Raw genomic sequence first — 19,342 nt, 5'->3', positions numbered from 1 at the left:
TTGAACACCTTAAAATGAAGAACATTCACCTGGAATGGCAGGAAAAAATGCTGTACTATGCTGGAAGTAATATAAGGATTGAAAATCAAACACAAATGAACAAAATGACTATACAGCATATTCTTGAACACCTTAAAATGAAGAACATTCACCTGGAATGGCAGGAAAAAATGCTGTACTATGCTGGAAGTAATATAAGGATTGAAAATCAATCACAAATGAGCAAAATGACTATACAGCATATTCTTTAACACCTTAAAATGAAGAACATTCACCTGGAATGGCAGGAAAAAATGCTGTACTATGCTTGAAGTAATATATAAGGGTTGAACGAAACGCAAACTTTGCAAAGATGTTTCTAGTTTTTCTAAATAAAAAAGTCAATGTAGAGCAGGGGCGATAAGTGGATCGTATTTGCCCCATTTTTAGTCGTGTCTAGCAATTCTGTGACAATGTCATCGCTCAAGGGGACAGATCAGTCGAAAGCCAGCGGAAACAAAATGCTTAAACTACCGTTCGACTCGCTCTTGTTTCTCAGAAATCGTCCGATGACCACCAGATCGCGGTTACATTACGATAGATTCGAAGAGAAGATAAACTCTACACTGACCCACATATCGCGTCAATTATCACTCCTCTTTTGAAACCTGATGACACGCCAGGTGCAAAGTTTCATTAAGATGCGAACTGGTCCAAAATTCAATTCTACCTGAGTAAAAATTAAAAAAAAAATGAAAGTGCAAAAGCATAATTAGAATTATTAGTCTTTTATATCTCCGACGCGGGCGAGCAATGAATTATATGCTCTTTTGCCCGGTCACCAGAGATCACTCTCCATAGAAAATGTGCAGAACGCTAAGCGTTGTGCTCCGACTTCAAAAGATGTAACAGGAAATTCGTATTATTTGTGAGATGACCTGATAACCCTGCCGCGAGACCTTGACGAAAGAATTAGCCGAAGAAAGAGCTGGATGATTGATGCAACAGATGCGCAATGCCGTGGGTGGTGGTCCAAGGAAACAGCAGTCGTCCTGAAAAAAGCAACGTAACCGAGTTATTAATTTTCCCGTAACCGGCCCGAGCGAACTTCCTCCGCAACCCGCAATTATTCTGATTCCATGGTGCATCAGTTATTTGAAACTCGGCTCGTTACACGGACGAATGGCCGACGGAAAAAGTGATTTGCGAGTCTGAATTGCGGGGCAACGATCGATTTTCAGCCTTTCTCTGACACTTTACCAATTGGATGCTGTGTCACTGCTTTACTCAGCGAATATTTTAACACTCTGGCTATTTGTGGACAAATCTGCGCAACTACCGTCTTCAATCTCGTCTTCCGATATCCACAGTTTACATTCTTCTTTTCGGATGGTTCGTCGACCTCTTGCTGGAAGCACACCTTTCTCCACGAAACATTAAAATGTAAGTTAATCGGACGATGCCGATGAAAGCGGCAAACTGGAACGATATAAGTAGAGTACGGATGTTTATGCAAATTCTTCGTTACACAAACTGATGTCGACCGTAACATCGAGTTACGAATAATATTATAAATATTCCGTGAATGCTATTATGCAGTTACTCTGCGGTAAGCAGTATTACTCGCTGTAATTGCACGACCATTTCGAAACATTCGATTCACTTGAGCTTTTACAATACATTTCGAAGCAATCGCGCGCAAATTAATGAGTGCGAGAGAAACGACAGACCCGTTCATTTCACGCTACATGTATTGATTGATTTCAACACTTACTTTATAAAAATAACGAGAATGTGTCTATTCAAACTTTCAGTCATTTTTTATAATATATACCCAATGAAATAAAGTAATTCCTCATGGGTACATCTTTATAATCTCAATAATCTTAAACTAAAAATATTAGAACGCGTCATTTAGACGCGTTCCGTAAATCTCCTTTTTCCAGGATTGCAAGAGGGTGCGGGATTCGCGTTCTGATTTCTCGATGATACAAAAATGGGGGTTTTCAGTAGTCAAACACGCTAGTTAAAAGATCGATCTATTTCCATAGCTACATGCTGCCGAATAATGCAAATTACGCCTCGTAAACGAAAAAATAGGACTTTTGAGGGCGACAGCGCCCTAGATCGATTTTTTATCTAGCGTTTCTGACTACTGAAAACCCTCATTTTTGTATTATGCTGGATCCTATAATCCTGGAAACGAGTTTACCGCCTTAAAGAATGCATCGAAAAAGTAATGGTGTTTTTTCATTCGCTTAATTATTTTCGCGCCATCAATATCTTTTTGTTCTTTGCACGGTAGCATTGAAATATCGGAGTCAAAGTCAGCGATTCTTGTTCGCTAAGCGATCGCTGCTTGGAACCGGCTTTATGATCCTGGAGAAGGTAGGGAGCACTGGAAGCGAGTGCCTTTCCCATCATCCGAGGATGTTCAGTATTCCTGGTTCCAGTCGGACCGATGGACGGTTCTCTCTTCCGCGTTGTTCATCGTCGATCCGCGACCGTTGATTCGCAATTAAACTGTGTGTTGAGCATCGGTGCTCGGTCTGTCTGAGCGAAGAAACCTGAAAGTGAGTACAGCATCAATCTAGTTCGTTCTGAAACCGTTTCCAAAGAAAACTCTATCGATCGAAACGTTCTAGTCGAATTAAACCTGTATCAAATTAAAATCAACAATCTATTACAACAACGCTACTGGTAGCTACGCTATGCCATTTTATTGTATAGCATAACATTGTTTAGCGTTCGAGTGGATCATCGGCTGTAGTGTTTGAATATCTCGTTGATCGAAGTGTCGATGAATCATTGCCCGGTTCTAGAAAATTCAATCGAGTTAAGTAGGAAGCGGCAATTAAAACACCGCTCTGCTCCGTTGTCGTTTTTCCTCGGGATTTATTCGTTAATTGCGGCCCGCCACGGTGCTGCCGTTGAATAATTGCCGCGTTTCGTCTTTTCTCTTGCCCCGTCTGTTCCTATGAATGATCTCGAATCGTTTCAGACCTATCGCTGAAACGAGATTCGCGAAGGATTCCGCAAACCAGCAGCCACCGCGCCCGGAAACTGAATCGTTCGTCGAATTTCGGCCGATCGTTGAATTCGTAATGGATTAACGGGTTTTAGAAAGTTCTTGCGACCGACTGCGTCGTCCGAGTAACTATTTGTCAAGCGTTTTACGCGAAACGGTGAAATTTTCTGGAACGCCAACGCCAACGTTCATCAATAGACGACGGTCATTAACAATCAAACATGACACGGTTCTCCTTATTCCTTTGTTTGCCTGGTAGTTCCAATACATTGGGGTTCTTTCAATAAATATTAACGTTCCTAAATTCGAATCCTTTTACTGTTTTAAATAACACCCATTCGTTCTTGTCTAAAAGAGTTGTCATTAAGTGCAAGATATGATAGTCCATTTAAGAGTTACATACTTCTTGTCTCCCGATTAAGTTTCGTTAATAAATTCTAAGTGAAAGATAGGAGGAGAAAACGATTCCAAAATAGCAAATTAGGCGAGGCAGGTGGTCCTGTTAATTTCCTACCGCATTTGCATATCGCTTTCAGTAGTCAAACCCGAAAAGAATGTACAGAATGACCGTGAACTCCAGCTCGAAGAGTATCGCGCACGTGGGTCGACTTTTAAGCAACTCCACTCTCTCCGGGCGACTTTTTCCAGCGTTTTAATGGCTCCGATACTTTTCTCCTCGATGATTCGTCGAATCACGCGCTCTCGGAGGATCGTAGAACTTTCCAGCGCCGTGAATCCGCTCTTTAAATCGCCGGCGGATCGAATTGCTGTTACAGCTAACGATCTCGTGCAAATTTTCTTTCTTTGTAAGCACGCTGTTACTTTAATCCGCAATGTTTCCAGCGTGCAGCCGAGCTGCATCACGATCATTGTAGCACTCGTACGAACATGAATGCACAACGCAATATCTAAGATCGCAAATATTGAAGTCGACTGCAAGTGTACCTTTGCCAAACATCGATCCAATGCGTTAAAAACAGACACGGAGCCTATAAGGAAATAAACGTTAAGTTATGTCCACACTGAAGCAAGGTAGATGCAAAATCAACTGAAAGTTGTTCGCTGTTACTTTCTGGCGTGGACGTAGCTTTATAACTTCAACGTTGTACAATGTCAAACTCACAGAGCAACATCTCCGGAAAGTCTCAACGAGATGCGAGTTGTTCTATCGAAATGCGATCGAACTGAAAATGCAGCGTCTACGGGAAACATTACAATTCAAAAATGGATTCTCGCGTATCGATAGCAACAGCCAGGGTGGCAGACCTCTCCTAATCTCTTGATTCATAATTTCCCGTGTCGCTTCGACTCTCTGACCCGAAACGCAAATGCCCGTCTATTCAAATGCCGTGATTTATTTAGCATCTGCTATTGCGAGAGATTCAGAGCAGCGTGGCCGACGCGCCTGCAACAATGGCGCACGGCGCACGGTCTCGGGATTCTCTATATCCGGGATGAAACGACCGGAATGCACCGGGCAAGCCTACCTTCTTTTTCTATCGGGGAACGATTGATGGTGTTTCCGTGTTAGTGTAACTGCGTTCACCTTGACCGAAGAAAGTGTTACGCGAGCTCGCCGAGCGACGCCTCTCGATTCATGAGCACGCCGCGACCGGCACGCGAGCGTCGCGTTTTACGAGCAGTTATTCATTTAGCTCTGTCGTGTACAGTACACTACATTCTTACGGATAAATCATCCTCTTGCAGACAGCCGATCCCGCTTCCTAGTTTTCTCGATAGTCGCCCGTGGACCGCGAACCGTCGTCAGACAATGCGAGTAAAACGTCCAGCAGGTAAATGTCACTAGAAAACTAATTAAAACATGATAATAAATCACCATCTTCGGAGGACATCGCACCCGACTTCGACAGACTTTGTTCACAAACAGATATACCTTTTTTCATTCATGTAACAATGAACACGACGTGCTTTTCTTCATGTGAATACACTGTGCACCATTTTCTTCTCCCTCTATGTCTAAATTCTAAACGGACCTGTGATTCTCAACGATCGCAACAGTCTGGAAAAGATTACTTCATTTCTTTATACACGTCAAAATAAACGTATGTAAAATAAATATTAGATTGTTTAACAAGTTAAACAGACAGAACTTTTTTCCTAAATAAAACGTATTAGTGAAAATGACATTCCTGTTCACATCCAGGAAACGCTTCATAACATGTGCATTCTAAAATCCGACATTTCATATGCAACAATGTAGCTTTCCTGTGTACACAACAATGAATTAATAGCGTGACACGCATTCCCAATTAAGCGAGTCAAAACCGTGTCTACTATAGTCGGGACTTTGCGGTATGCATCCGAAAACTGCCTTGTGCTACCTTCGGAACGTTCAAACTTCACGAACAGCTTGATGCTGCAATCATCATGTCCGAAGAGCTTGACCTTCCTGGAACCTCGTAGGTAGATGCTCTGTACCTTAAAAGGAAAGGCATGTAAAACATGTGAAAAGTGTCCCGACTGACCGCGGGACAGTTCAGATCTTGTCCTTGATTAGTAAAGTCGAACAGCTCGAGAGCTATTTTACCGAGAGAGTGTCCAAACATCGTGTCGCGCCTCTATGTTAATGAATCGCTAAGTTTGTTCAGCGAACACGCTTCTGCATAGATCCAGGCTTTCGTTTCCTATCCGGGGCTGGCGACGTAAGTGGAACGGTGCGAGAAATGCGTCGACGCGCAGTCAGTCAGCTCAGGTAGCTCGAGAGTCGGTCTAATTATGGGAATCATCTGCGAAATCGTAATTAACAGAAGCGCGCGTCCAGTCGACTATACGCGAAACTCGGCCTCCATCCTACACGAAAATGCAAACGTCCGCAGACTTTCTAAACCCTCCGCGAGCAGACGATTCGTTTCCAGGTTTCAGTCTGTTCATTTCGAAAAGTCCAATTGTATTTGGTTGTCTCCTTTTCAGCATGATTGTATTAAACTGCGGGTTTTTACGCATCATGAAAATGTTCCAAGTCAACTGTCCGAGATAGAAACTAGATCAAACTGCATTTCCTCTTTCAATACTTTTAGTATGACGATAATATTACAATAATGTACCAACTTTTCCAATATCTGTACAGCTTAGTATTTCACTCATCCATTTTGTGCCATAAATGCATAAAATCCGTATCTAATAATTATATGTTGCCTACAAGAATTGGTATTCTAAGCTAACAGATGTCCCAAATAAAAGTTTTCGGCTCGGAACCGCAGAGACTTTCACAACAACTCAATAAATTGTTAAAAGTTCTCCATGTGTGACCGTGTGTATACCATTGTTTCCAGCAGCATGATTTCGAGGATAATCCTGTTGGCGCTGGCGATAGGGCTGACGACCGGCCAGCTGAACTTCGAAGGTAGCCCACTGACCGAAAACACCGAGTACACAGCTGAAGAATCACGATTCTCTGAAAGAACCGCGAGGCAGCAGGAAACCGCAGCGAACGTGACGGCGCCGCCAGAGCTACGTTCCCAGAAGCTCCATCCAATCATGAATGACGTTAAAAACGCCTCGAAAAACCTGGAAGAGAAACCTGCTTCGAGACATGCGTCGAATCCTCAGCATCTAATCACGGTGCAGCCTGATGTGGTGCAAACGTCTCGCCAATTATCACCAAGCGCCTACAATCGAGGAAGCATCACCGCAAACCCGACAGACTACTACGTGAACACACCCGTGCCGAGACATTCACCAAATTCTCAGATTCTGCTGACAGCGCAGCCGGAGGTGCAAACGTCTCGCCAATTATCTCCAAGCGCCTACAATAATCGAGGAAGCATCACCGCAAGCCCGGTAGACTACTCCGTAAGCGAACCAGAGCTCAGACATCCACCAAATTCTCAGCATCTGATCACGGTGCAGCCTGAGGTGGTGCAAACGTCTCGCCAATTATCTGCGAGTGCCTATAACCAAGGAAGCGATGGCACAAACCCAGTGGACGCGGCTCTAACTACATTTTTGAACTCTAAGACGCCGGAGGAGTCCCGAATGTCCTTGGACAGTTATCTGCAGAACGCAGCAGGCTCTGAGAGTGTCGTTAAAGAGCAACCAGGCCAGCAAACGGTGTCTCTGGCTAATCAGCCACAATTAGCGCGACAGACGTTGCCGATCGCCCCGCAAGCTAATCAGCTATCCACGGGATTGTCTTCGCCGGTGAATCAACACCTGATGTCGCAGATTATGCAACAACGACAGGCGGTGTACGCTTTCCCCGTTAATCAGAGGCAGCCGTACAACGAGCAGCTCTACAGCGTGCCTGTGAACTCGCAAGATCCGCGTGCACCTGTTCCAGCGACCGCGATCGGCGCGGCTTTGCAACAGCAGACCTTGCAGGCGCCTTACGCGCCGGGGATACAATCCAGAAACGACATTTTCTATCCGCCCGGATGGCATCAGCGTGTGAGAAGAATCCGTGGGAGACCGTTCCCCTACGTTCAGTCCAGAGGCGGTCCCGGGCTCTACAATGCACCTGTCCCAGGTGAGATTCCAGTCGAAAGTCGCATCTTCCTTAGACAGTAGGGAATCGTGTTTCGCAAGATGATTAAGTGAATCTTCCGCTAACGATCGTGTGAAGTTGGAGAAGTGTTATACAAGCATGATATAATGATCGTTATGTGGATCTAGCGCGATTTATTTGTCCTGGAATTACTGACGTAGTCCGTAGGGCCTCCGTAGGACTTCGGGCTACCTCAGGGTTTAAATTGTGGCCTCTATGTTCGTGGATTTAAAGTTTAGGAGCCACGAACAGCAGTGGCGCACCCCGGATGTAATCTTGGGGAAGGGGGCGAGTTGAATCCAGCCCTAGGTTTTGCGTGATGACTTTTTTTTTAGCCAAAATATCTGTCAACGGTACCCAGGGCTATTCCGCGATTTTTATTTTGAAAGCTAAACATTTTTTTCTTGGTAAGGGACTTGGCGCCACACAGTGGGACCTTTCATCCAAATCGGAGACAAAATCAAAGAACTTTCGATAGATGTGAGGTAGAGCGATGAAATTTTTTTAAAATTAAAGCTGAAACTTGGCAGAATATGGGAAAAATAGGGAGATTATGGTACGAACGTTTTATAACCTTGAGAAAATTCGTTAAACTTTCACAATTTCAAGAAAATTGCAGTTTTGTCAATACCACGTGCGGAAAAAATTTCTTTTTAACATGCTACACCTCATTTCCTGTAGATTTTTCCACGCTGCCTCCCTTCATGCCTCGGGTTTTGATTAATACTTCACCGACCGGGATCCGAATTGTAATAGGATTTTCAGTAGTTGTACTGTACCAAAGGAACCTTAGAAATCTGTTTTGACATTATAATCTGGAACGGAATCCTTGTATGACGTTACTGGAAGTACCTTTTGTTTGTTCGCAATTGAAATTGTCGTTGCTATTGAAAGATTCACTAAAAATTCTTTAGCCACGGGCTTTTAAGAATTATGAAATAATCGCCGGTAGGTGATGCGTTAAGAAGTACGTGCTTGTTGTTTCAGGTCCCTACAAGCCGAAGTCTCCCCCAGTGGAGGTGATCTACACGAAGCCCCCAGGCTACAACCATGGACCGCCAGTCCTCAGCAACCCCCCGATACCCTACGAAGATGCTAGCAATTGGTTTCCCGAAGTCGACCATCCTCCACCCAACAAAGACGTCTACTATTCCCAGCTTTACGCCCAATCCTACGATCCTCACTATTACAACTACATCGCGAAGACGGGCAAGATCAAGCCCCATCTCTATGGGAAGCTGGGTAAATACGAAGACGAGGGCAGCGGGATCTGGGCCGAGCTGTATCGCGGCTTCAAGAAACACGGCTTGAAGAACATCATGACGCCGACATTCCTGCTGGGCATGACCCTTCCGGTGGTGACCCTGATGCTCACGGCGCTGGTCCAGAAGAGATCCTTCTCCTCCAGGTCGGACTCCAGGGAGTTTTCTAGAGAGGAGACCATCCAGGAGTACCTGGACCAGCTGCGGGCGGCCGTCGAGTGCTACGAAAGGAAGAGGAAGAGGAGGGACACCAGCTACGACGGCTGCTGAAGCACAGAATGTCGGCTCATCTGCGAAGTTGTCAGGCTCCCAGCCGTCCATTTTGAGCAATCGTGACCAGTGCGGCCACATCAAGACTTTTCTCCCACTCTACCTTATTTATTTTACCACGGCAAGGATTCCCAACAACCGCGGCACGTCACGCGACCAATCCGGTAATGGCAAAGAAAGGGTAACTCGATTCCCTTAAGTTTCTCCTGTCTGGCCACACTGGTCGTGACTCCTTCAGGAAACCTTCCTTCATATGAAACCTCAGATTTCAGAAAGAATTGCAAGTCATTGTCAATGTCCTCCTGTTTTCTAAATCATTTGAGTGCAAAGAAATTGTCGAGGGAGCCCGGAAAGAGACAAAATGGATGTCTTAGAACCTGGTAGCTTGTAAGATGGTCAAATAGTTTTACTAATTTATGGAACAAAGACTCTTTCTAGGAGCGTGTGTTCGAGATATGTCTAGAGAGTCTGTCGGGCAGACGCGGACGGAGATTGCCCCTTAGGGCGCCGCCCTTGCTCCGGCTCTTAGGGCATTTTGAAGTGACCATTTCTTCTGGAACGGTCTTTATCTCTTTGCCCGACCCGACTTGCTCACGGGACAGACTCGGAGCGCTCCCAGAGGTGAACAGCGTTAAGTTAGGTGTTTTGTATATATCGTGTGTAAAATAATAACGATGCCGCGAGTTCGTGAGTATCCACGGAACTGATAACGCTTCTTTATTAAATGGATGCACGATCGCGACGCGGCAGCTCGTCGCGTGCGTGCAATAAATGAATCGTTAGACCATTCATGGGAGAAGGCGACAGTGAAACGTTTCTACGTGAGAAGCGAACGTTCGCGGGTCAATTATCACTGACCCTGTTCACACACACGTGCCGCCGCGCCACTACTACACCCGTAAGCTTCAATTCCTTCCAATTCCACTGTCAGACGCCAATTTTACGTTTCGATAACCAGCTGACGATTCTTGTACATTTTGATGCGTTGAACGCGAATCCGAAAATCGCTCTTCGTCATTCTCGACTTTGAAATCTAACTTCAAACGAAAAGTGAAATTTTCAACTTTAAGAATTTTTCTGTTTCAACAGTGAAAGCTATACGAAAGTTAAGTTACTTGTTAGTGTATTTGCACCTTTAAAGACAAGTTTTAACGATATTTGAAGGGAACGCTTCAACGCATCAATATGTTCTCGGACATCTTTAAAAAGAAACTTGAATCTGTTGGACAGGCCTTCGGCGTTTCTTCGTACTTTGCAGTACTTTACCTGTCCCGGCCGAATAATTCACGAATCGAAAGAAGAAAATCGATTATGCAAACGGAAGACGCCGACGATTTTTTCTTCGAGATCTCTACAGATTTCGCATACCTGGTCGGAAAAAATATATGATTCACAGACGCTGCGAGCAACGGTCTTCGACCCAGATTCGCCCGACGAGTCCTGAATTCCAAATCAGAAATGACATCCGCGATTCGCTGCACCGTCCGCGGCCCGTGCGCGTCGTGAATCGTGACACAGAAATGGATAACCGGTTTAGGCGTGCACCGTCAATGATTTCAGTCATCGGTTTTAATTGATAATCACGCGACCTGCTTGGGATATCAGTCCGGCGCGACAGGTCGAAATCACTTCGTTTTCTATATTATCTCTTTGATTTTACGGGTTATGGCGGGTCTGATCCAATTTAGCTTCGAAACGTGATGACCGGTCAGACCCATCGTGTGATTTTTCAAGCTGTTTATGATGTTCATTCTGATATAAATTTCTTTATGAAACTATATTGTGCTTTATGTTCCACTATGTCCGAAGTAAAGTACGCAGATGTTCATACGCAGGGTCTGTCCGGAAAGTAATGCAACCACATTTAAAAGAAAAAATCTATTAAACGTACGGATACAAACCTTTAAATTTCTTCAAAGTAGGATCCTTGGGCGTCGACACATTTTTTTCCAGCGCGATTTCCATGCTTCGTATGCTCCCTGGAAGGCGTTTTTTTTCGTTACGATGAGTCGCGTTCAATGATTAAAAGTCTGCTAATATGTACATATTTGGCTAGAGAAACACGGATCTCCTGCGTTTCGAATGATCCTGGCACGGTGACGCAACATTCAAGAGCACGAAGCTGATTAGCGCCGCGGCGATAAGGTCAATTACGATAACCTGGTCGTTAATGAACCTATCGTGAATCAAGCGTGACGGTTCACGTGCGACCAAGCTGCCCGTTTAAGCTCGGCGAGCAATCGTGAGATAGAAATCCAAAATCTCTGCGAAGATTTCTCGTTAAATCCTCGGGACCGTTCTACTCTATTCGATCGACCGATTCCTGATCCCATTTCCCGATTCGACGTGGATCCTCTCAAGCTTCAAGAAAATTACAACCCAACAAAAACATCCTGTAAACAGGAGCCAAGTTCCTATGGCCGTAAAAAGTTGTGAAATCAAACAAAATACGGCCAAATTCGTTAGCTTAGAAATACCTCTTGCAATACTGAAAACAGTGTTGAAGAGTTACACAGCTAAATTATTCAAACTTGGCCGTTACTTTTTAAACCAATGGCCATAAAGGTGTTAGGTAGCGGCCAAGTTTCAATAATTTAGCCCTCCATGTAACTCTTTTAAATATTAAATAGCGTTCTTTTAAACTAATTTTTACAAACGCTTTTTTCATTATTGCAAGAGGTATTTCTAAGCTAACGAACTTGCCCGTATTTTGTTTGATCTCACAACTTTTTACGGCCATAGGAACTTGGCTCCTGTTTACAGGATGTTTTTGTTGGGATTTCATCAATTTTTGTTGATGTATGCTATGCTGATATGTTCTATCCTACGTACCTATTTCGTAATGTTTTTTTTTCAATACAACCCCTTTAAGGTGTAAAATTTCAAACTTTGATAATTATTCCTTTGAGTGTTTGTTATGGTGGATCTATGTACCAAATTTCAAGCTTCTAGGTCAATGGGAAGTACCCAAAAGGTTTTGATGATCTGTCAGTCAGTCAGTCAGTCAATGAAAAATTTAGCGATTTTTGAGGTCCTATATCTCGGAACCTACTAATGTTGGAAGATTAGTGTTTTGTCAATATTGAGATATGATAGCATTTAACAAGTGTACGAAATTACATCTCTCCATCTGCCTCCAGTGCCGAGTTATAAGCCTCTAAAAACGGCTAAGTTGTTTCGTGTAAAAGGAGGTAGTGCGAGAACTTGGCTGGTGCACTACCGTGCACCTAGACTACCACTACTTGGCGAACGAACCGGTTTCTTGAGACGACTTGCACTTTAGACGTCGCACCGGAAGTCCGCGAAACTCTCCTTTCATCTAGATCCGAAACAGTGCTTTTGCTGAACTCGATTCTTTGTGATTCTTCGTCTTCGCGGCGGTAATTCTAAAAAGGATTTGATCGTTACTAAAAGAGCAAATCAAGATTTCATAAATATCAGTGCGTATCAGACCTGGCAACACGGAATTTCCCAGGAGTCGCAAGGTGACAATCGAGACGGCCTCGACGGACTCAATTAAGCTTCAAGTGCCTTTTACACGAAACGGAAAGAATCCACGGACCGAATGGAAATATAGATTCATTCTCTCGCGCACCCCGACGAGCCGATTATAATTGAATTATCCGATCGAACGATTGACGGCTTGATTCGCGGGTCATGGGACCCAGACGCTGTGTACGCTCCGCCGTAACAAGCAGCGATTATTAGTTTCAACTCAGCCCCTTGGGGGTCATTAGAATGCCTAAGGTCAGCGCGAGACTCAGGACACTCTGCCTCTAACAGAGGGAGCAATTACTGGAAATATTAATTGCATAATGATTAATTATGTCTAGCTATTATTTTCGTCTGCAATGTACATTGTTCTAATAAATAGAGGAGCGCAGTCCGACTTAAATTGACTCGTATCCTCGCCATCTTATGCTACCAATAACGCTACGAATATTTTATCTGTTTCGAAGCGTGGACTACAAAATTGTATCTATACATATATACATTTGTTCCAAAACGCATCTAAGAGCCGATCTAAATTCGGCTGCTCTCCCCTCTCTATATGAAAATGGAATAACATGTTGATGTTGTTAACGAAAAATATATATATCGTGTATTTCGTTGATTCTAGTTTTCTACAAATATAACTTGTTGCAATATGCAGAGGGGGAGGGGGATCGAGAAATCAAGCACGTCCATATTTATATTGTTAGTCGGCGTCTTCTACCACCACTCAGCCCCTCATCATCATCAAGTCTCAAGGAAATGATTGTTCGTTCGGACGAAGCGACGAGTTGGTCCCCTTCCGGCCAACATTCTCGACGAAATTCGGAGCTCTCATTCGCGAGACAATTAACACTTTCGAACTTGAACCGAGTCCCCTCGGGAAAAGACATGCCGTCCGAAGGGACTCGATTTGGTGAATGCCCGAGCGGGCAACAATGCGGCAAATTCTTTTCCTTTTTCCTGAATCTAAAGCTCTGCAGATTCGAAAAACGGGAGGGTTCCTCGTTCTTCGATACTGGAAGCACCGAGCAGCTCGAAACAGCATAAAATCATGAATCTGTTCTCGAGAGAAATGATTTGATCTACTGATCCACGTCGCAATGAAAATCACGCAAACGAGACATGCAAGTTGGTCGCTTTTACTGTTTCGATGCTTCCAGTGCTATTATGCCGCGTTTCTTTTCGCCGGCGATAATCGAACTATGCTTGCGTGCAGCGAAGGGTCCAACAAATGATTCGTGCGTCGCTTAGCTAAACTAGACTACGGATTCGTTCTGAACGATTAACAGAACGATTTCGAGTCTGATCGCGTGTGTATGTCTTCTCTGCTGATATTTGCGTGTTCGCTAAGCAACTGATATACGTCTCGCCTCGGCTGGGTATTTTCCAAGGGTCGTTTCGAGATGGTCTGTGGCTTTCATAGAGGACGCGGGTGGAGGAGCCAAGGGTCAAATGAACGAGCGGCAAGGTTTACTAAAATAGATTCTAATTTGCTCCATAAAAGTCACAGTTACTCTACGGTGAAGAAATCCCATGAAATCATTTCACGACACGCGTACACGGGATCAGTCACTCGAAGGAGAACACCTACAGATATACCTCCATTCAAGATCGTTTAGGATCGTACGAAGAAAGGACAAAATCGGAAACTCCTGTTCGTCAACCATTTGCAGAAACGAATTAAAAAAACAAAACTTTCCCCAGCGGGGAAACACAGAAAAGTATACATTGATCTTTTGTCATTGGAGTATGCGAACCGGCGGCGTTCGTTCGCAAAGGGTTAAATGAAATCTCTCACCAGCCGTAGTAGAAATTAATTAGACTGAACGGAAGATTTTTACCGGTTCTACAAAATAGCGTTGTAATGTTCTCTGAAATATGCCCGATTTCGTCCGGAGAAGCTCTCGCACGCGACTATAGTTTCTAAGGGAGACGTTGAAATGTTTAAATGGCTCGCCGTGTACATGTACATATACGTATTGCTCTAAACTCGCAACACTCTACGTTTATAAGTAGTGCCCTTCGCTATTTATGGCGTTACCAGATTCGCAGGGCCGTATTCCTCCACAATGTTGCAATCTTATTCTCGAAGAACAACGATTCATTCTTCTTTCGAAGTCGATTCGATCCGCAGTTCCCGAGTGAAAACTGTGCAGCTACTAGAAGCGTGTTCTGTCAACCGCTAGACCGCGGATTGTATGCATTCGTGACGGAAACAGTAGGTGAAATTTCAAACAGATTATTATTCTAAGATCAACAGATCATTGTACGTTATTTTCAATTGAAAGATTGAATTCCTTCTTGGAATTGATGCACAGAATCTCTATTTTGCATAAAGATCCGCTGTCTAATCGTCACGTTGCTAATCAACGAAGCTACGACTCTACTGTTTCGGTAAATGTACGTAAGTTCAGCATTGTAGACTAATTACCAGACTGCGGATCTTTATGCAAAATAAAAAATGTTCGTATTGATTGCAGGACACAGGAGTCATATAAAAATTGTATTCTTCTTTTAATTATGCTATTAAGCTGAGACTAATAGATCGATGTCCTTAAACAGCTGCTACATGTCCACTGCTTTAAGTTGTTCGTGCTCATTTTTGTCATACATGCATAAAATCCGCAGTCTACTAATTACCAAAGACCTGACAATCTATTGGGATAATATGAACGGCACAGTTCGTACTCGGCAACCTCGTGGAGGGTCGATGATCGCTTTTCCCTCGTTCCTCTCTGATGCACTGAAGTTAACGTAAGTCGTGGACTAGTCGTACAAGCGGTTGACAATTTGATTTTGCTTATGTGGCGGTCAGTCTTCGTCTCGGCGGACATCTGGATCGCTTCTGTGTGCATCTCTCTGTTGGCAGCCGGATCGGCTGTGTGCGTTTTCGATTGCTTGTACAATTTCACTTCGTGTATGCATATATGCAGGGATATATCTACGTCCTTTTACTTCCTCCACTGTTTCGTTTAAACAAAGAAAGCTTCTGCGGCTGACCGTTTGCGGTTCCTAACACCGTCCATGCCGACAGGTGTTCCGTGATCGCGGGCAGGCGGTGAAAACTGTCTTCTGGGACTAGATGAGGTTTAATATACAAAGTGGTAGTCAGTGAAGAACGCTGAAATAATGGATCTTTCGGATCACGCGCTTCTAGCTGAAGATTGATGGGATCTGAAATGATCAAATCTGCGGGTACAACATTCTGATCCCATCGGCAGTTACAGTTTTCATTCAACTGAACGATAAAAACAAGCAGACGGTATATTGGTGTCTAACATAATGATCATCGTCATCGAGATGCGATAAAATTATAAATCGGTATAGATACTCCAAACGAGATGTCGAAATTGATGAACGCAATGATTCATCCGCTATAACATGATAAAAGTTCAACTAAAAATTGCCTGTACATATAGTGGACTCTCGATAAGCAGCTGCGTTAAGGGCCCTAGAGGCGGGTTCTTGTAAATCACGGCTACTTATCGAGCGACCAGTCGCGCACGCGCACGCAATCTCCTCGCGTGATCACTTGTAATTTGAAATAAGCATTTGAGTAAGATCAAGTAAGATATAGTGCGCGCGCGTGCGAGTAGTGCATGTGAGCAAGGGGCGTTCCCAACGGCTACTTATCCGGCGGCTACTTATCGAGCGCCTACTGGTATATATACAATACATATTCGTACATTGGTCTAAATACAATACTCCTAAACGTAAATTACAGAGACGAATATACATAAAAATCGACGATGTATCTAAGCAGATTGAAAAACCATTCTTTAGTTTCATCTGGTTGTCCTAGCCGTACGATACAGTGAAAACTTTCTTCGGGAAACGATTTAAAAAGAAAGAAAAAAGTGTGTATATCGTGGCTATACTGTCGCTGCCTTCTATCCCTCGATCAATCTTACTATATGCCTTCAGAACACTGCTAAACAAAAGTGTGTGTATAATACTTACGTTAGCGAAGTCAATCTATCTCTGTTTCTTTGTTTCCGAATCAACATTAGGATCTGAACACTCCAAGGCTAAGTTATGTCCTATGGTACTTGGTCTTCAGTCAAATTTCTCCTCTTTGAACGCGAGATTGACAGCTTCGCCAACGTCTTTCACTACGAACGCGGGTTTGCACAAGGTGTCGTCGGCTGGTATGAAATCTCTGGGACAGTGTTCCGCTACAAAGGTCGAGTCCCGTCGATGGACCCCGGTTTCCACTAAAATACTGATACAAGCTTTCGCTCTCGGCTTTTCCACGTCTCTACCAAGTAGTTTCTGAAGTTTCTGAGGTGCTTGAGCATCCTTCGCTCCACAACGGGATAGGTACTTGTCGTACAAATTCGCTCCGAAGATGTCTGTGTTAATGTTGTCCCTGGAAAAGACATATACCGTTTACAAGAGAACTCATTCGAGTCGATAGTAATGAAACGTTTCTGATCTAGTTTTGTAAAATGATTTACCCGATAGCGTATATCGTATCGACATTATGGGTTATCCCGATGCTTTCAGCATGCTTCCGAAGCAAATGATTCGCATAATAGTAGGTAACTTCAGCGGGTTTCCCAACCAGAGCAGAATAGATCATATCTTTTCCAGTAATCTTCTTGTAAAGTGACTCCAGACAGAGTACAAAAGCACCGTGCCCGTATCTGGGAATCGGAGCTTCGGATACCCACAACAGGTCCATGTTACATGCCAAGATTGGAATGTGCGGATAAGGAAGTTCATTGGGCAAGCTAGAAGGCATCCCGTTGGTCATCAGTAGATCCACCATTAGTTGTAACGGAGTTTCCCAAGAAACTGGCTCGCTGAACAACGCAATACCCTCGATGCTAGGAAAGCTTGGATCTACGGGCCCGCATAGCGGATTTCTCTTTTCCATGTTAACGTAATCCAAAGATGGGAAATTTTTCACTAATTCCTTGATAGTTACGGTATTGTGAAAGCCCAGTTCCTGGGCTATTTCTTTACTTAGACCTTGACCAGATATTAGAACACGTTTATTGTGATAATGTTGAAACAATTTCAACGGCGAATGGGCCATCACCACCTGAGACTCCTTCACTTCGATTCCTATCCATTTGGATAGATCCGCTGCCTTTTGACTGCGCAGGGCATTTCCACTATTGGTAACAAATACAGTCGGTACACAGAACTTTCCATCTTTCCCTTGGAGTCGCTTGAAGGCCTCTGGTACAGGTGGCAATACATTTTTACCACGTACTATCACACCATCTATGTCAAATAGGAAGCCAAACTTTGGTTTGGTACTTAAATGCTGAAAGTAAAAAAGTCATGGGTTTAGCGAAATTCTTTCGAATCTTGTCGGAAACAAATTTTTAGATTTTTTTTAAATTGTACGCTACACAGCACGTTTACTTGTTTTTGTGACTGACATTCTTTGGAGTAGTGCAGCTACTTCATATTTTCGGAGCTAGTCACTGAAAATGTCTCACAGACCTTGAGACAGGATATAAAAATATACTTGACTCGGGTACTATGCAGTATATTTTTATACCAGTATGTATTGTAATATGACAGAAACTTTGCATCATATATTTTTCAGTGTTGTACAGTCAAAATCTCGATGTATCGCAGTGTATTATTGAACCATTCAAAATCAGATTTTATTGACAAATTACGTTGGCATAATTACATTTGGCAGAATTTTGAATTTGCTACATTCCGAACGGGCTTCTAAAGAAAACGACTAAAGACATCCTATTTAAGACATCCGAGCGATGATATGTGTTTTAATGATCATACATGATACGAACATTATTACTCTTGATCTCGTTCGATTTTTTCACTTGTTCGTAGGGAATCCTTGCAAATAGGTCAACAACAGATTCGAGTCATAAACAAAAGAAGGACATGCATGACGGATCCACCTTAAAGTGCAGAAGCCAGAATCAAACATAACAATGATGACACACGAAATATGACTCACTCTGACAACTGTAAACCTCGCGATGTCTGGTCGTAGCAATATCTTCATAATTGCCATTTCACCGGTCACAATAAGCGAACGAATGCCCGGCTACGATATCTTATTACTATGGGCTCCGTTCAAAGGCTACTTCTCGCGGATTGATTATGCATAATGCAACGTTTTGAGGTTATAGTGACCTACAGAGATCGCAAAGTAAGTACATACATATGATCGTATTTTTCCCACGTGCCGTAAGAGGACACAGTCATGCACAGTAAACGATACGGCTGACATTGCGCTGTCACATGTGCGGTACGTGACACTTTTTTTTTGGATTTTAGCAGTTGGAAGGGATTAAACGATTTGAAACGATCAAAGGATTCAGAAATAAATATCAATAAAAAAAGACTGTAATATTTTCTGCTCACGTTACAGCAATTCTCTCATGTTTAATGTATCATATTGCACTGTAAAATGTAAAAGCATGTATACATACATAAAGTTTTGAATATATGGTAATAGTATTACTATTTCAATGTTACTATCTTTCTCGATCGCTGGAATAGAAATATGTATCAGAGAGAATAAGAGAGTACTTACGCCCGGGTCTGAGTTGCCACCACTTTCTGGCACGCTCACGCTTAGCACAGAACAGCTCCTAAAGCGCACCGTAGAGCCCGCTTTTACCACGAAACAGCGACCATACCACCTGGTAGTGGTAGCACCTGGTCACCGACGAGTACGCATAGGAGCTGATCCAGGCTAAGGTTTTTAGTGGGGCAGCACTATACCGGAGGCACTGATATTGTCTGATCGAAAACCCGTGGCCCGTGCGCACCAGTGCGCACCCGTGCGTGAGCATTCTCATTGACTCT

At 43.5% G+C, this 19,342-nt stretch overlaps 2 protein-coding genes and 1 long non-coding RNA gene across 7 annotated transcripts; 1 reads left to right on the top strand and 2 right to left on the bottom strand.

Moving 5' to 3' along the window:
- Window positions 1-1,872: 1,872 nt before the first annotated feature.
- LOC143209030 (uncharacterized) lies at window positions 1,873-7,563 on the bottom strand. Its single transcript, XR_013009031.1, has 3 exons — window positions 5,556-7,563; window positions 5,350-5,446; window positions 1,873-5,027 (listed from the first exon to the last, which is right to left on the bottom strand). It is a non-coding gene; the product is annotated as an uncharacterized LOC143209030 (long non-coding RNA).
- On the top strand, window positions 2,352-15,165 carry LOC143209021 (uncharacterized). Of its 4 annotated transcripts, none has more exons than XM_076424140.1 (4): window positions 2,352-2,552; window positions 4,715-4,800; window positions 6,304-7,493; window positions 8,499-15,165. In XM_076424140.1, the coding sequence occupies exons 3-4, from the start codon at window positions 6,305-6,307 to the stop codon at window positions 9,041-9,043; spliced, it is 1,734 nt and encodes a 577-aa protein (XP_076280255.1). In that variant the 5' UTR covers window positions 2,352-2,552; window positions 4,715-4,800; window position 6,304; the 3' UTR covers window positions 9,044-15,165. The 4 variants fall into 4 exon arrangements, with proteins under 4 accessions (XP_076280255.1, XP_076280253.1, XP_076280254.1 ...); XM_076424138.1 differs by having other exon boundaries at window positions 6,301-7,493; XM_076424139.1 differs by lacking the exon at window positions 4,715-4,800.
- Window positions 13,118-19,251, bottom strand: LOC143209027 (haloacid dehalogenase-like hydrolase domain-containing 5). Of its 2 annotated transcripts, XM_076424155.1 has the most exons (4): window positions 19,068-19,251; window positions 18,693-18,934; window positions 16,996-17,813; window positions 13,118-16,907 (listed from the first exon to the last, which is right to left on the bottom strand). In XM_076424155.1, exons 2-4 carry the CDS (start codon window positions 18,759-18,761, stop codon window positions 16,595-16,597), a joined length of 1,200 nt encoding a protein of 399 aa, XP_076280270.1. In that variant the 5' UTR covers window positions 18,762-18,934; window positions 19,068-19,251; the 3' UTR covers window positions 13,118-16,594. The 2 variants fall into 2 exon arrangements, with proteins under 2 accessions (XP_076280270.1, XP_076280271.1); XM_076424156.1 differs by lacking the exon at window positions 19,068-19,251 and having other exon boundaries at window positions 18,486-19,046.
- Between the last annotated feature and the right edge of the window lie 91 nt (window positions 19,252-19,342).

The sequence above is a fragment of the Lasioglossum baleicum genome, chromosome 5 (assembly GCF_051020765.1).
Source record: "Lasioglossum baleicum chromosome 5, iyLasBale1, whole genome shotgun sequence".
Lineage (NCBI taxonomy): Eukaryota > Metazoa > Arthropoda > Insecta > Hymenoptera > Halictidae > Lasioglossum > Lasioglossum baleicum.
Note: the sequence above shows the minus strand (reverse complement) of the source record. Positions and strands in the feature narration are given on the sequence as shown.

Coding starts and splice junctions, on each gene's coding strand:
- LOC143209021 (XM_076424139.1), top strand. CDS start 6,305: ATGATTTCGAGGATAATCCTGTTGGCGCTGGCGATAGGGCTGACGACC. Junction 7,494..8,498: donor CTACAATGCACCTGTCCCAG/GTGAGATTCCAG, acceptor TTGTTGTTTCAG/GTCCCTACAAGCCGAAGTCT.
- LOC143209027 (XM_076424155.1), bottom strand. CDS start 18,761: ATGTCAGCCGTATCGTTTACTGTGCATGACTGTGTCCTCTTACGGCAC. Junction 17,814..18,692: donor TGGGAAAAATACGATCATAT/GTATGTACTTAC, acceptor TTTTACTTTCAG/CATTTAAGTACCAAACCAAA. Junction 16,908..16,995: donor GATACGATATACGCTATCGG/GTAAATCATTTT, acceptor TGTCTTTTCCAG/GGACAACATTAACACAGACA.